Raw genomic sequence first — 13164 nt, 5'->3', positions numbered from 1 at the left:
CGCGCTGTTCCGTCGATCTCGCCTGCCGGTGTGGCTCCATGCTGCTGCACGCCGGCCACCACCGCCCGCCACGCACAGCTCCAGGTTGCCGTCGAGCTTCCTCATATATATATTCACCACCGCCACCCAACAGGAGAGGAATACGTCCCGTGCAGGTGATGACCCCGTTCCGGCCACTGCTGATTCCAGAGTTAGTTGGTTGTTATTGTTAAGTTGCAAAGTTAATTAGCTAGCTAGCAGTGGTCTGGCCATCCTCTGTGACTGCGACAAATTAGCTCAAGTTGTTTATTGGCGATAAGATTCCACCATGGCCATCTATGTGACGCTGCTATTTTGTTCGTTGTAGATCAAGAAATGTGTGGCTAGCTTTCTTCACAACGTCTGAAGTGATGTGCTAAGTCACTACTTGCTATCGTGGTCAGGTCCTCGGTTATTGATTGACTGCTATTATTTGCATGGTATTCATCCAGTGTGCTATTATTTGCTGCCCGTTTCACTTTCGCTGCAGATTTTTACTACTTGCTTATGAGATTTTATATATGAATCTGGCAAGTCCATCCAAATCGGAGATTGATTTCTACATACTCAATGGCTTTTTTATTCCAATTACTTCTCAAAGTGTACTACTAGGCTGTTGATATTTTTAGCCTGAAACAGATAGATCTTATAGCAATTGCATTTACCAATGAGTAGTAGTTTCCAGTTTCAGAAACAACAAACGCGATTAATCTTTCTTCGAATCTGAATAATTGTAATTTTAAGCATATTTTTTTGTTGAAAAGTGCCTCAGGATATATGGTACTCCCTCCCTTCGTACATCTAAATTTTGACAAACTTCCGACATTGTTTGTGGGACGGAGGGAGTAATAATATTTGCTACACATTAGAACCATATTACTGTAAATCTTGGACATTTTTTGCTTAGTGCATTTTATTGTTTTGCTGCTGCCAAGAGTTAAACATGTAACCTATAACCTATAGCCGTTGATGTGCTCATGGCAGAACTTCTACTTGAACTTCTACTTGCACGACTGCTGCTGTGGCAGCTGTCCGGCCTCGTGCGGCGGCAGGGACTAGGGGTAAGACAACCTGGCATCATCGAGCCCGGCCATGATGACACCACCTCACACAAGGTAGTAAGGTCCCTAGCATCATCTAGCTAGTTCAGACCAGATCCGTTTATTTTCTAATTTGCTTGGTGTTGCTTGGCAGGGAAACTGCAGTGAGGTGTTGAGCATCCGACCAAGACAATCCTACTGATCAGCAAGCAGTAATCGTGTATGGTACTAGCAGAGGTATTATAGGAAGGCCACTTACACCACAAATGTGTTCCTTTATTCTGGTACAGAGAGGGGAGCCTTGGAATCTCCTGTTGTTATGACAACAATTCTCTTGGTCGACCCAGACAGTGTTATTGGCGAGGAGCCCCTTGGCCAGGGGACCTATGAGGTTCTTGTAAATGTTGCGATTAAAAGGGATTCTACACTGCCGTATCAGTATGCTGATTTACGATATACTGTCCCAAGGTCCATTGCATGGTCAACAAGGTAATCAACATGCTTGTGTGTTTTTTCCACATCCCTTGTACTGTTGTGTGTTATGCTGACTTGCGATAATTTTGCTAGATGAAGCCCTACAAGCCAGGGGATACTACCTCGTCCTGCTGTTGACTTTTTTTAGGTAATCTTTTGAATTTTTTTGATACAATCCCTTGGATCATGTACCAACGGCTAGACTGGATTCTCCATTCCACAACCAATTACTATGAATAGAATGGATTCTAGTACCGAGAAATTCTGGTAAATGAGCTCGTTAAGCTGCTAATTATGAGCCCTTTATTTATTTTGGCACTGGAGTTGGCCACTGTTATTTGTCATCTGGTAAAGGTTGTGCTTAATTAGCAACTGAATCTGACTGCCAGCATGTATCTTGTTCATGTATGCATACAGCCTGCTATGCTAGATTGCTTATTAGCTGAATCCCCATGTTAGATTGCTAGCTTGCGTGCTTATTTTGCCTAATGTGATGCATGTATGTGTACTTGGCTGGACAGTCGGATAGATCCATGTGTGTATCTAATATGCCTAGTTACCTACTCGTCATTTTCTAAGTTGGAAGATATTTGTATATAGCAATTATGGTTCTCTTAATATATACTACTTCAGGGAAAGACTGAACCTTATTTGATCTGAATGGTTAATTAGCATACTATATCTTTATTGTATTTGACACAAGAATCTTGTTTGGAGATCAGTAGATGAATATCTTACTATATTTTACTATGTTGTGACATACTTTCTGTTATGTGAGCCTACTAATTGTTGTTAAATTATAGTTTTGTGGCTAATGTTATCAACTAAACGTAATGGCTGATAACTTTGTAGGAAGGACTGCATTAGGAACCGAGTAGCTGGCAGCCCACATCAAGATATTTCTTTATAATGGAGGAGATTTCATGTCATTGGAGATATGTACCTACTCACTTGTACAAAATCAGATGGGTGCCGTGTCTTTTGTAGGAAGTCTAAATGTTTCTGCAAAATCAGATGTGTGGGGTGTCTTTTGTAAGAAGTATAAATGTTTAGTGCACATTCAGATATCTTTAATTTCTGAGCAATGTAAGTGGTAATAACGCTGAGAATAGATGACCATTTGTATGTTTGTGGATTTAATATATGTCATTATCGTTTGATTTATTGTTTTCTTATGAAAATATGCATGATGATTACTTAAATAATTGTCAAATATGTAAAATAAGACACACGGTTGGAACTGAAAAGCATGTTGATTGGCTCATGGTTAGTCGGTTGGCAAAACGTAGACTGTTAGGCTGTTGGTTGGGAAGGCTGTATGCTTGACCTACAAAACGTTGGTCGGTAAATAGACTGTTGGTCGGCGAACGAATGTTGGTCGGCAATAAAATGTTGGTCGGCAAAGAATATGTTGGTCGGGAAAGGTGTTGCAATGGTGTCAAACTGTCGGTCGGCAAAGAAAAGTCGGTCGGGAATGACCTTTGCCGACCGGACTTACGGTGACCGACAAGATCGGTCGGTAAAACCCATTCCCGACCAACTTTTGGTCGTTGAAACGAGTTTTCCCCACCAACTTGTTGGTTGGGGATCTAGTGCTGTGGTGTAGTGAGATGCAAGAGGCTTGCAGGAAAGATGTGGAGCGTGGACTTGGTGCGCTGCAAGCTCGGTGGGCAATTGTTCGTCACCCGGCAGGAACATGGGCGCTGAAGACCATGCATGAGGTGATGACATACTGCGTGATCATGCACAACATGATCGTTGAGAACGAGCGTCTTGATGATCGCAATGAGAACCACTGGGAATTCCAAGGTGAGCTGGTTGCACCACTCCCTGGGACTTTATCTTGGGAGGACTATCTGCATATGAATGTAGAAGTCGCTGAGGAGACCGTGTGCAAACGGTTGCAGATGGATCTGATTGAGCATCAGTGGGCATTGGCTGGCTATGAAGACCATGCCTAGAGGAATACCATCTTATTTTTATGTAGACTTTTTAAAATTTGGATGTAATAACTATGACTTCGTTGAAACTCTTTATTTTGTTGTTTTTAAACATCATAATTCATGCTGACACGGAAATGCGTCGGGCCGGCTGGAGGCACCCCTAGGTGCAAACGGACGCGCGGACAAATACGGTCTTTTTCGCGTCCGCCGCGTGCCGCAAACGGACGCCACGCGGACACCGGTTTGCGTCGCCCCATTGGAGATGCCCTTAAGCCTTTGTTGCTCTGCAGGTGCTGGCTTCTCTTGGGCCTCCAGCTGGTCCGGACCATGTATACCAATGGTGGTACCCAATGGGTCATACAACTATCAGGCAAAAGCCTCAATCTCCGTGCCTCTCGCCGCCTTCCGCACGTGGCCTCTGCCAACGCCCTCTAGGCAATCTCTTTATCCGCTCGGTGGGAGTTGAACTCTGCAGCCATGAACTGGTGGTTGCTCTCTTCCGAAGCCACCATATGGGGACAGCTCAAGGCGGCTAGAGTCGATGGAGTTGTCTGAGGATTCCAGGGCTCGTTGTCGCGCACTCTGGAAGGACTCGAGGAGGACTCGCTACTCTGCGGAGGTTGGCACGCGCAGATCACCTTCGTTGTCGTTGCCTGAATCCTCACCGGCCGCGGTTGGGCTCAGAAGGTACCTCTCCTACGCGGCCTCGCTAGTATGGGCCCAAGTGGTGGTGGAGTGCGGTCAAATATTACTAGGGTTTTGTGGTCTGGCCAAGGTCCCCGATGGACACGGTTTTATAGGCATTCTGGCCTACGCTGGAAACAACACGACCGAGTGGGAGAAAGCGTCAACGAAATGAGGTGTAGGCGAGAAATGTCGCCGACGGGTTGCTCGGCGGGAAAGGGCGGGCGTGGGCGGAAAAGGGAGGACGCTGGCGAGAAACGGTGGCGCCTCCATTAGCCTCCGGTTAGCAGCAGGGGCCACTCCCTTGTCCGTGGGCCACTGTAAACAAACAGGAACGAACAATTTAACGGTCCTAAATGTGATCCACTGTTTGATGCGGCCTTAGGCCGAGTGCTGGCAATACAAAACTTTTCCGAACCTAGGATTATCTAGTGGTTGACTAGGAGTTTCTAGTGTTTCAGCTAGATTCTCGAAAACTCATCCCTCCTCTTGAGCACTAGTGAGCCCGTTTTTTCAAAAAATTGAAAATGACACGTTTTGGTCTCCAAGAAATCTGCAAAAATTGGGTACCTAGATATATACATCAAATTTGTACGCCCGAAAATTTCTTTTAAAAATATGTTATATTTTGAGAAATATAAAAAGACAAATTTATGACAAAAGTATACGTATGTAACCCCTATACACTATCACAAATTTGTTTTTTTTTTCTATAGCCCAAAATATAACGAGTTTTCTGCTGAAACTTAACATGGATATTTGGACCATGTACACGTATTTCCGAAATAAATTTTGAATTATTTAAATATAAAAGTACAAACTTTAATTTTTTAAAGAAGATAATATAAATTTAGAGAAGAGGACCTCTAACCATAAAAGGATGTCCTAAGTTTATCTAAATTTAAATGCAGACATATTAATATATACAGATACATTAAATCTTCAACAATATTGTATGGATGGAGGGAGGTACTTCTGATTGGCTCGCAACAAAATTAATCTCGTACCTAACCTTGTTTGATAGTTGCGGGATGCCTCTTGGGACCCACGTACTTAACGCAGTTTGGTAGTTGCTGGAGGCTCAGATCCAAGGAATTCTCGATGGCCACGATAGCGTGGTAGGTACCGGTGCGCCTACAAAATCTGTGTTCCCTTCCCCTCCCATCGATCGATTTGCCGGCGGGACGTGCACCGGCTGCTGCTCCTGCTCTCCTCCAAACCAAGTCGCCAGTCGTCAGCCGGCTGGCGCAAATGCCCAGCGTGTGAAGAGGCCAACGCTGCCGCTTGATCCTGCCGCTTTGTCGGTCATCGCTGTTATACCTCATCAGGCACTTAAACCTACAGGTACATCAGATACTGCTAGTTTAACGGAACCTGCTAGTTTCCTCAATGAACTAGTAACTAAATTACAGCTGGGTTTTTGTCTTTTTTCTCGTTTGATGCCTCAAAGACGATGAAGAAGAAGACAAGAACAAAAAATTCCTCTTACATGCCTATGGCATCTAATGCAGCATATATTGATCAACTTGTTTGATGAGCTTGATAGTCGTAGAGATAATTTCAACCTGGAAGACAATAATTTTCTTTCCTATATAATGTATTTTATATTGTTCCATCGTCCAATATGGCAAGTTCCTGATCTATTGTCGCTGCACATAGAATTCTTTGCAGGAACTCGCAAGAATATTTGTGAAGACCACATAGTGAGTGAGAGCCACATGGAAGCAGCAGACGAAAAGAGGCCATTGCTGAACCATCATGGCTGGCCTCCACAGCCGCAGGTCATCATACTCCACTGCTAACCACCACACCTATTGTCTAATTAAAACATTATACTCCCTCTGTTTCATAATTCTTGTCGCAGATTTGATGTATCTATGCACAAAATATGTCTAGATACATCTAAATCCGTGACAACAATTATGAAACGGAGGGTAAAAGTTTGAATCTTCATATGTGGCACATAGGCCATAGCGTGTGGAAAAACCTAGTAACCAAATTTATTTTCTGCATTATTCTTCAGGAAGAACATTCAGGATACACTAGTGATGGAACCGTTGATTTCAACAGACAGCCTGCTCTCAAGCAGAGCACTGGCAAATGGAGAGCATGCTTTTTCATTCTAGGTAACACAAGGAAAGTTACTACGAACATTTGATTCAGTGTGTCCACATCTTCCACCGAAGAAGGAGTTAATAGAATAAAATCATGCTTGTGAAATTCCCTGTCAATTCACGTTCAATTTGCGTTTAGCGTATTCCGCAAAAACCTTGCAAAATCTGGTGGGTTTTTTGTTCCGCAAACGTAAAGTGATGGTAGATGGTAACACCATCAAAGTGGTGGTTTTATGCTATTAACTTCCGAAGAAGTAACCAGTTGAGCCTTGGACGCGGTAAATAACAGGTGCCGAATTCAGTGAATGCATGTGCTTCTCCGCGGTCGCCAGGAACTTGGTCACCTACCTCACGACGGTGCTCCACGAGAACAACGTCGACGCCGCGAGGAATGTGTCCACCTGGATCGGCAGCTGCTTCCTCACGCCGGTCGTCGGAGCCTTCTTGGCCGACTCTTATTGGGGACGATATACGACGATAGTAGTTTTCCTCTCGGTTTACATCGTCGTAAGTGCGACGACAACCTGATGCCATCGAATGGTTTAACCTACAGTACATTGTTTCTGTATTTTTCTGCAAGTGACGTGCAATATGTCTGAAAATGTGTCTTGTGTCACGGGATGTTCATCTTGACATCATCGGCGGCGCTTCCGTGGCTCCTGCCTGGTTTCTCCAACGAGCACGTGGGCATCCATCGTGCCGCTGTCTACCTGGGGCTCTACTTTGTCGCCCTCGGGACTGGTGGCATCAAGCCGTGCTGCGCGGCCCTAGGCGCCGACCAGTTTGATAGCGCTGACCAGACAGAGCGGGTGGCCAAGGGCGCCTTCTTCAACTGGTACTTCTTCTCGATCAACATTGGTTCGCTGCTGTCTGCGACGCTGCTCGTCTGGATACAGGATAACGTCGGGTGGACCATCGGGTACGCGATTCCGACCGTGCTCATAGGTTTTGGCCTTGCGGTGTTCATCGCCGGCAGCAAGGTTTATAGGTACAAGCCACTCGGAGCGGGAGGTAGCCCACTGACGAGGGTCACCCAGGTGGTTGTCGCGGCCGTAAGGAACTGCCGTCTCGAGCTGCCGGATGATGCCTCGGCCCTGTACGAAAATGGCAGGGCTGGCCGTCATACCAGCCAATTCAGGTTCTTTGACAAGGCTGCGATCGTGTTACCGTCGCCGGAGAAGAAGGGCCCGTGGCGGCTCTGCGCGGTGTCGCAGGTGGAGGAGCTGAAGATGCTGCTGCGGATGTGCCCCGTCTGGGCGTTGCTGCTCGTCTTCTTCGCGGTCACCGCGCAGATGTCGTCGACGCTGGTCGAGCAGGGAATGGCCATGGACAACCGCGTCGGCGGCTTCATCGTGCCCCCGGCATCCCTCTCCACATTCGAAGTCGTCAGCTTCCTCATCTGTGTTCTCCTCTACGAAGCCATCCTGGTGCCGCTGGCGCGGCGCCTCACCGGCGAGGACAGGGGATTTACGCAACTGCAGCGCATCAGCGTCGGCCTCGCGCTGTCCGCGGCCGCCATGGCGTACGCCGCGTCTGTCGAGACGAAGCGGCTAGCGTCGCCGGCTGCGACGATGAGCATCATGTGGCAGGCGCCGTGCTACTGCCTGCTGGGAACGGCTGAGGTATTTGCCAGCGTTGGCATGCTTGAGTTCTTCTACGACCAATCTCCCGAGTCCATGAAGAGTCTGGGCGCGGCAGTGGCGCAGCTCACCATCGCCGCCGGCAACTACCTCAACTCCGCCCTGCTCGGTGTCGTCGCGTCGTGCACGAGGTGGATCCCAGACAACCTCGACCAAGGCCACCTCGACTACTTCTTCTGGTTCATGGCTGCTCTCAGTGCGCTTAACCTCTTGCTGTTCATCTACTGCTCCACCAGATACAAAAGCTAAAGGTTATATCGATGTTTATGACTAAAATGCAGGGTACTTAATTTTGAAATCATTCGGTAATTTATTTTGTGTAAACAGGCACTTTGGCTCCCACATGGTGTTTTGGCTCATTGGTCCAAATACACCTATAATAAAAAAATGCATTCTAAATTCAGTGTTAAAAAAATCTGAAAAAAAATCTAGAAATACATCCGGACATGCTATGTAGTACACGCATAAAATTCAGTGGTAAAGTGGATTTTGTTTTGTGGGCTGTGTAAAAGGTAAAATAAAATTTCGTGAGAAAATATTTTGAAGCACCAAAAATTATCTTTTTTACACAAGTTACATAAAATATTATACTTTCAAGAGATCTTGTGTGCGAACAAGATATATTTGTATGTGTACACCTAGATTTTTTTCAGATTTTTTAAACATTTTAAATATATTTTTTGCAATGGGTGCATCTACACCAATGAGCCGAAATTTCGCCCCATTTATAAAAGCCCACGTACAGCTCAATCGAGACAATATGGTGATAAAACCCTCTTACAAATCAAGCAAAAAAAAAAACAATAGAGGATGTTAGCAACCACCAACTCTAAGTTGAGCACGAAATACCCAAAACCCCACATAACGACATTTCCCCCCAAGAAGCTAACGATGTAACGCGGAGCCGTTGCCGAGTACGGTTGTTTTCACCCGGAACATTGGCACGGAGAGCAGACCCCACAATAGCACGCCCGGGAGGGATATGACACACATAAGCGTCACCGGCCCAGATATTTCGGCATGGCACAGATGCCAACAGTCCCTGGCCGGCCGCTTGGACACCGCCTTTTGCACACCACCACGGGCCCACCTGACCCGTGGTAGGCTCAGATTAGGCCCATCCTACGGCACCACCTTGCAGGGGGGCTCCAGTCGCTTCCTGCGGCCAAGGTTCATCCGGGGTTATATGCTGCTGCTCCATGATCTTCTGGGGTTACCAGGACCGTCGATAGGGGCGTGCGAGATGGGTGAACGCACAGGGCCCCCAAATTTTATGGGCCCCATAATCCTGTATTGCGAACGCTATCCTACAACCGGCTATTATGGAGCCTCCAATCGGCCGCCTCCCGCACCGCTGGATCGAAGCGCTAAGGATAGTCTGATGGTTGTCCAGGATGGCACCGCGAACCGCGCACCCATGTAACAATTCAGTTGCACCATAACGGTCGTTATCCAACAAAAATTGGCTGGACAAGAGAAAGCGGATGGGAGGCGATTCGCAGGGTGGCGCTAGCGTCGTCGCTGGCGGAGCTCGGCAGCCATGGCACATATCTTACACCAGTTGTTGGAGAGGACAAGAAGCCATTTGTACCACCCGTTGGTGAGCAACATCGGAGCTTCGTCGTCCATGACGGCGCCACGTCGAAGTAGGTCAGCTCCTTTGAGCATCGACGATCTGCATCGGCTGCCGGTGAGAGGGCCTCCGCCGCAGCAACCCGCCTGGAGCAGCTTTGAGAACCCCACCGTTGTCTTCCGTGAAGCTGGTAGAGACAACAACCATGATCTGGTAGTCTGACCTATCCAACCCTAGTTTCTGTTAAGTTATTGCATGAAATTGTTGCCATTGTATCATCTAGATTTTCCATGTTTGAGTTGTTGTCCATCAATAAGCATGCTGAAGAATTGTACCATGCATTAATTTGCTGGCAACTGTGAACATATTGTTGTTGTTCTTATGCATGTACCAGTAGTGGACTTTTTTTGTACCATCAAGCATAATTCGTGATGCATAAAAAATATGAGCCATTAACATGTGGATAACCAACATCTAGGAAGCTATATGTTGGGGAGTTTTGAGACATTCTTCTATTTTGTACATATATCATAGACATGCATCATTAGGCTGTAAAGCTTGTTGCATTCTCTGATTTGTTGTTGCAAATTTTCAACATTTGCAGGAATCCTTTGCAAATGATTCAGAGAGAAATGTTGATGGGGGTTACAACCCAGGAGCTCATGACGGGGTTTACTCTGAAGAAGATGGTTACAAAGCAGGAGTACCTGAAGAGGATGGTAACCATACAGAAAATGCATTTGATGGCCTTCATGGAGAGGAAGCTAAGATACAATTCGACGACATTGATGGTGATGTTTCATCACAACTAGTTGTACTGTTTGTTGGGATGTTGTTTGACCACCCTGATGACGCACATAAGTTCTACAACGAGTATGCTTTCAAAAAGGGTTTTGGGACACGGACAGCAGCGTCACGAAACATCCAACGAAGTTGTAGGAAATATTCCCTAGAGGCAATCATCGATTATGTATTTCCGGATGTATTCATAAGTAAAGTTGACCTTGTATGAACTCTTGTATATATCATCGAATATGTGATTCGGTTGTGGAACTATATGCTTATGTAGTTCATACTAAATTGTCCTTAGTCATCGAGGTTGTGTTGGAAACATGACTTAGACTAATGTGCAACTCAGCTGATTTCTCTGTTCCACTTGTCATGGGAATGGTGACGCTAATCCGACTTACACGGGCTCGACTAAAGTGTTTAGCGAGTCGAACTGACCGACACTGAGATGCAATGAGCAAATTCGTCATTTGCATGTCTCTATCAATGTAATCCTTAGACCTGATATTATTGCATGATCCGAGTTGTGGATCGCCTGACTTAGGTTCTATCAAAGGTTGTTCTGTAATAAGGTAGTTATAAAGGAAGAGTTCGGGTCGATTGAGAAACAAGTTGCGTGACATGGATAACCAAGATGGAATTTTGCCCCTCCACTTGGAGAGATATTCTCCGGGCCCTCTCGGATGATATGATTCAGAAAGCATGGCCATGGGCGATTTGGTTAAGTGTTAACCGAGGCGATCGACTAAGGGTTAGTCGAGTGAATCACATATCACGGATGGAGAAGAAAGTTGAGCTATTAAAGGGATGAAGACAACTCTCCTATAGCTTGACAAGATATATCGTGAGGCAAAAAGGACTTAATCATATGTCGCATTAAAAGGTTATTCGCCATGACTTTACGTCACTTGGGAGCTATCACGTTCTGCTAGGAGCTGCTACCAGTTATCGACTTGAGACCAAGTGTTCATGGAAGCGAGTGAGACTCAGAGCCATGACGGGATACTTGAAGGGGTAAATCTAGTCGTGTCCAAGTGGTCGTGAACCTGCAGGGTCACACACTTAAGATCAAGGAGCCAGTTGGATGTGATCCGACTGAAATGGAGTCGGTTCGAGTTGGACTCGAATTGGACGAGGACCGAGTCAGTGATTTGGACTCACAGTGACCAAGATAGAGCCCAACTGAGTGGGCTACAAGTGTTGTGAAGCCCACACTCACTCCCTATATAAAGTGGGACGGATGTTGCCCAAAGGGCAATGTTAGAGCATTCCATGAGTTGGAAACCCTAGCCCCACTCAGTCTAGCCGTCGTATTGGATCTAACAGTCCACTGTCGGTGATCCTCCACGTACGTGTGGATACCGGCAGAGGCATTGCACGTATGACACTTCAAGGCGAAGGAGTTCGCGGATCCGGGAGCTGTTCGTGGGATTGTCTTGGAAGGGATCGAGCGCTGCACTGCCCCGACACGCGTCATCAAGTTCTGCACCTGCGCGTCTAGTGGTAAACCTCGTGGCCTTGTTCCTGAGCTAGTACCTGGGTGTACCGCGTAGAGAAAAGTTTTGTTTTCTGCTGCGTGGCCCAACAGTGGTATCAGAGCTCTAGCTTCTGGTTTTAGACACTGGATCTTGTATATGTGATATGCATGTAGCTGCAGATTGTATCTGTACGCTATGAATCGGTGGTAGATCTATGAGATAGATCAGTTTTGTGTGGTTTGATCGGATCAATCGTACAAAGGGAATGCGGATAATCTAGTTTGGATGATCGACGAGATTGTTCAAATCTAAGCCGAGGTCGGAAATCGGTGAAAATGTTTCGCCCAGTTGTAGCGCCTTAGATGTCGTTGCGACTTAGATGTCGTTGTGAGATTCACACCGCCCGGTAGAATTCAATTCTATGTATGCATAACTTGTTTTTGCAGGGTGATGTGAATGGTATGGCTTATCTGCATGCAAAGGTAAGAAAATCGATAATCGTTAACTGCTCGGTCGGCTTGGGAGTAGTGAATAATTGAAATTCAGATGATTAACTGATTTAATTGGTCGACTATTAATCGGTGCAGCCTACACATATTAGCACCCAAAAAACGTCTATGTAAGAAATACGAAAATAGTATATGGGCCTCTATATGCCTTCCCTACTTTTCTAGAGAACAAAATCCCATTAAAACATGTACTCTTCTCCTCTGTGACATAATCATCTTCTATGTCATGAGCAACAAAGGAGCCACTAGCCGCCACCATGTTCCTTCCTTTCGCTTCTCCTTCTTTGCCCTTTGAAGTTTCTCTTCTCCCACCTCCTACCGAGGGTACTACCCCTCTTGTATTCAAGGTCTGGTAGGCAACGATGAGTCATTGTTTAGCGACGGTCGAAATCGAGCTCCTAGAGGCGAGAACCGAGTTGAAGCGTCACAAACCTACTTGATTTGGACAAGGTAGCGGCTATACGGGCGATCTGCGTGAAAATTTTGCAACTTTATGAGAAATATGGACTAATTAATCGGAAACATTCCTAGTAATCGGGCTATCAAAGCAACTAATCGGGTTAAAGGATTAACACAAACGATTAGAGGTAATTGACACCGATTAATCGGCCTATTAATTGCAGATTCGGCCTAGTTTTTGCACAGTGTGTGCATGTGATGTATATAAACCATATGTGATCTGCGCATCACAGTATGTCAGTCGGATGGAGCCAAAGTGCTGACAATTTGATTTTATAACAACTTGCGTGTCGATTTCTCTTTGTGATATGATTACAGGCTAGTGTAGTTTTTGGAGAAGCAGGATCACATGCAAAGTAGCAGCCGGTGGCATGGAGTAAGATGGAGCATATCAAGAGTTGATTGTGGGACAACTTACATCTTCATGGAGATGGATATCCCCA

General features: G+C 46.0%; 1 protein-coding gene across 1 annotated transcript; it reads left to right on the top strand.

Moving 5' to 3' along the window:
- The first annotated feature begins 5327 nt into the window (after positions 1–5327).
- LOC124695748 (protein NRT1/ PTR FAMILY 8.3-like) lies at positions 5328–8313 on the top strand. The gene is made up of 5 exons (XM_047228566.1): positions 5328–5503; positions 5819–5940; positions 6183–6285; positions 6563–6779; positions 6890–8313. The coding sequence occupies exons 2-5, from the start codon at positions 5878–5880 to the stop codon at positions 8160–8162; spliced, it is 1656 nt and encodes a 551-aa protein (XP_047084522.1). The 5' UTR covers positions 5328–5503; positions 5819–5877; the 3' UTR covers positions 8163–8313.
- Positions 8314–13164: the final 4851 nt, after the last annotated feature.

Source organism: Lolium rigidum, chromosome 1 (assembly GCF_022539505.1).
Source record: "Lolium rigidum isolate FL_2022 chromosome 1, APGP_CSIRO_Lrig_0.1, whole genome shotgun sequence".
Lineage (NCBI taxonomy): Eukaryota > Viridiplantae > Streptophyta > Magnoliopsida > Poales > Poaceae > Lolium > Lolium rigidum.
The sequence above is the reverse complement of the archived record's forward strand: the minus strand, read 5'-3'. Positions and strand labels throughout refer to the sequence as shown.

What these genes read in the sequence shown, in the direction of transcription:
- LOC124695748 (XM_047228566.1), top strand. Translation starts at nt 5,878, where the DNA reads ATGGAAGCAGCAGACGAAAAGAGGCCATTGCTGAACCATCATGGCTGG. An exon ending in GCTGGCCTCCACAGCCGCAG is followed by an intron (nt 5,941 to 6,182) that starts GTCATCATACTC and finishes ATTATTCTTCAG; the next exon opens with GAAGAACATTCAGGATACAC. An exon ending in AGCATGCTTTTTCATTCTAG is followed by an intron (nt 6,286 to 6,562) that starts GTAACACAAGGA and finishes GGTAAATAACAG; the next exon opens with GTGCCGAATTCAGTGAATGC.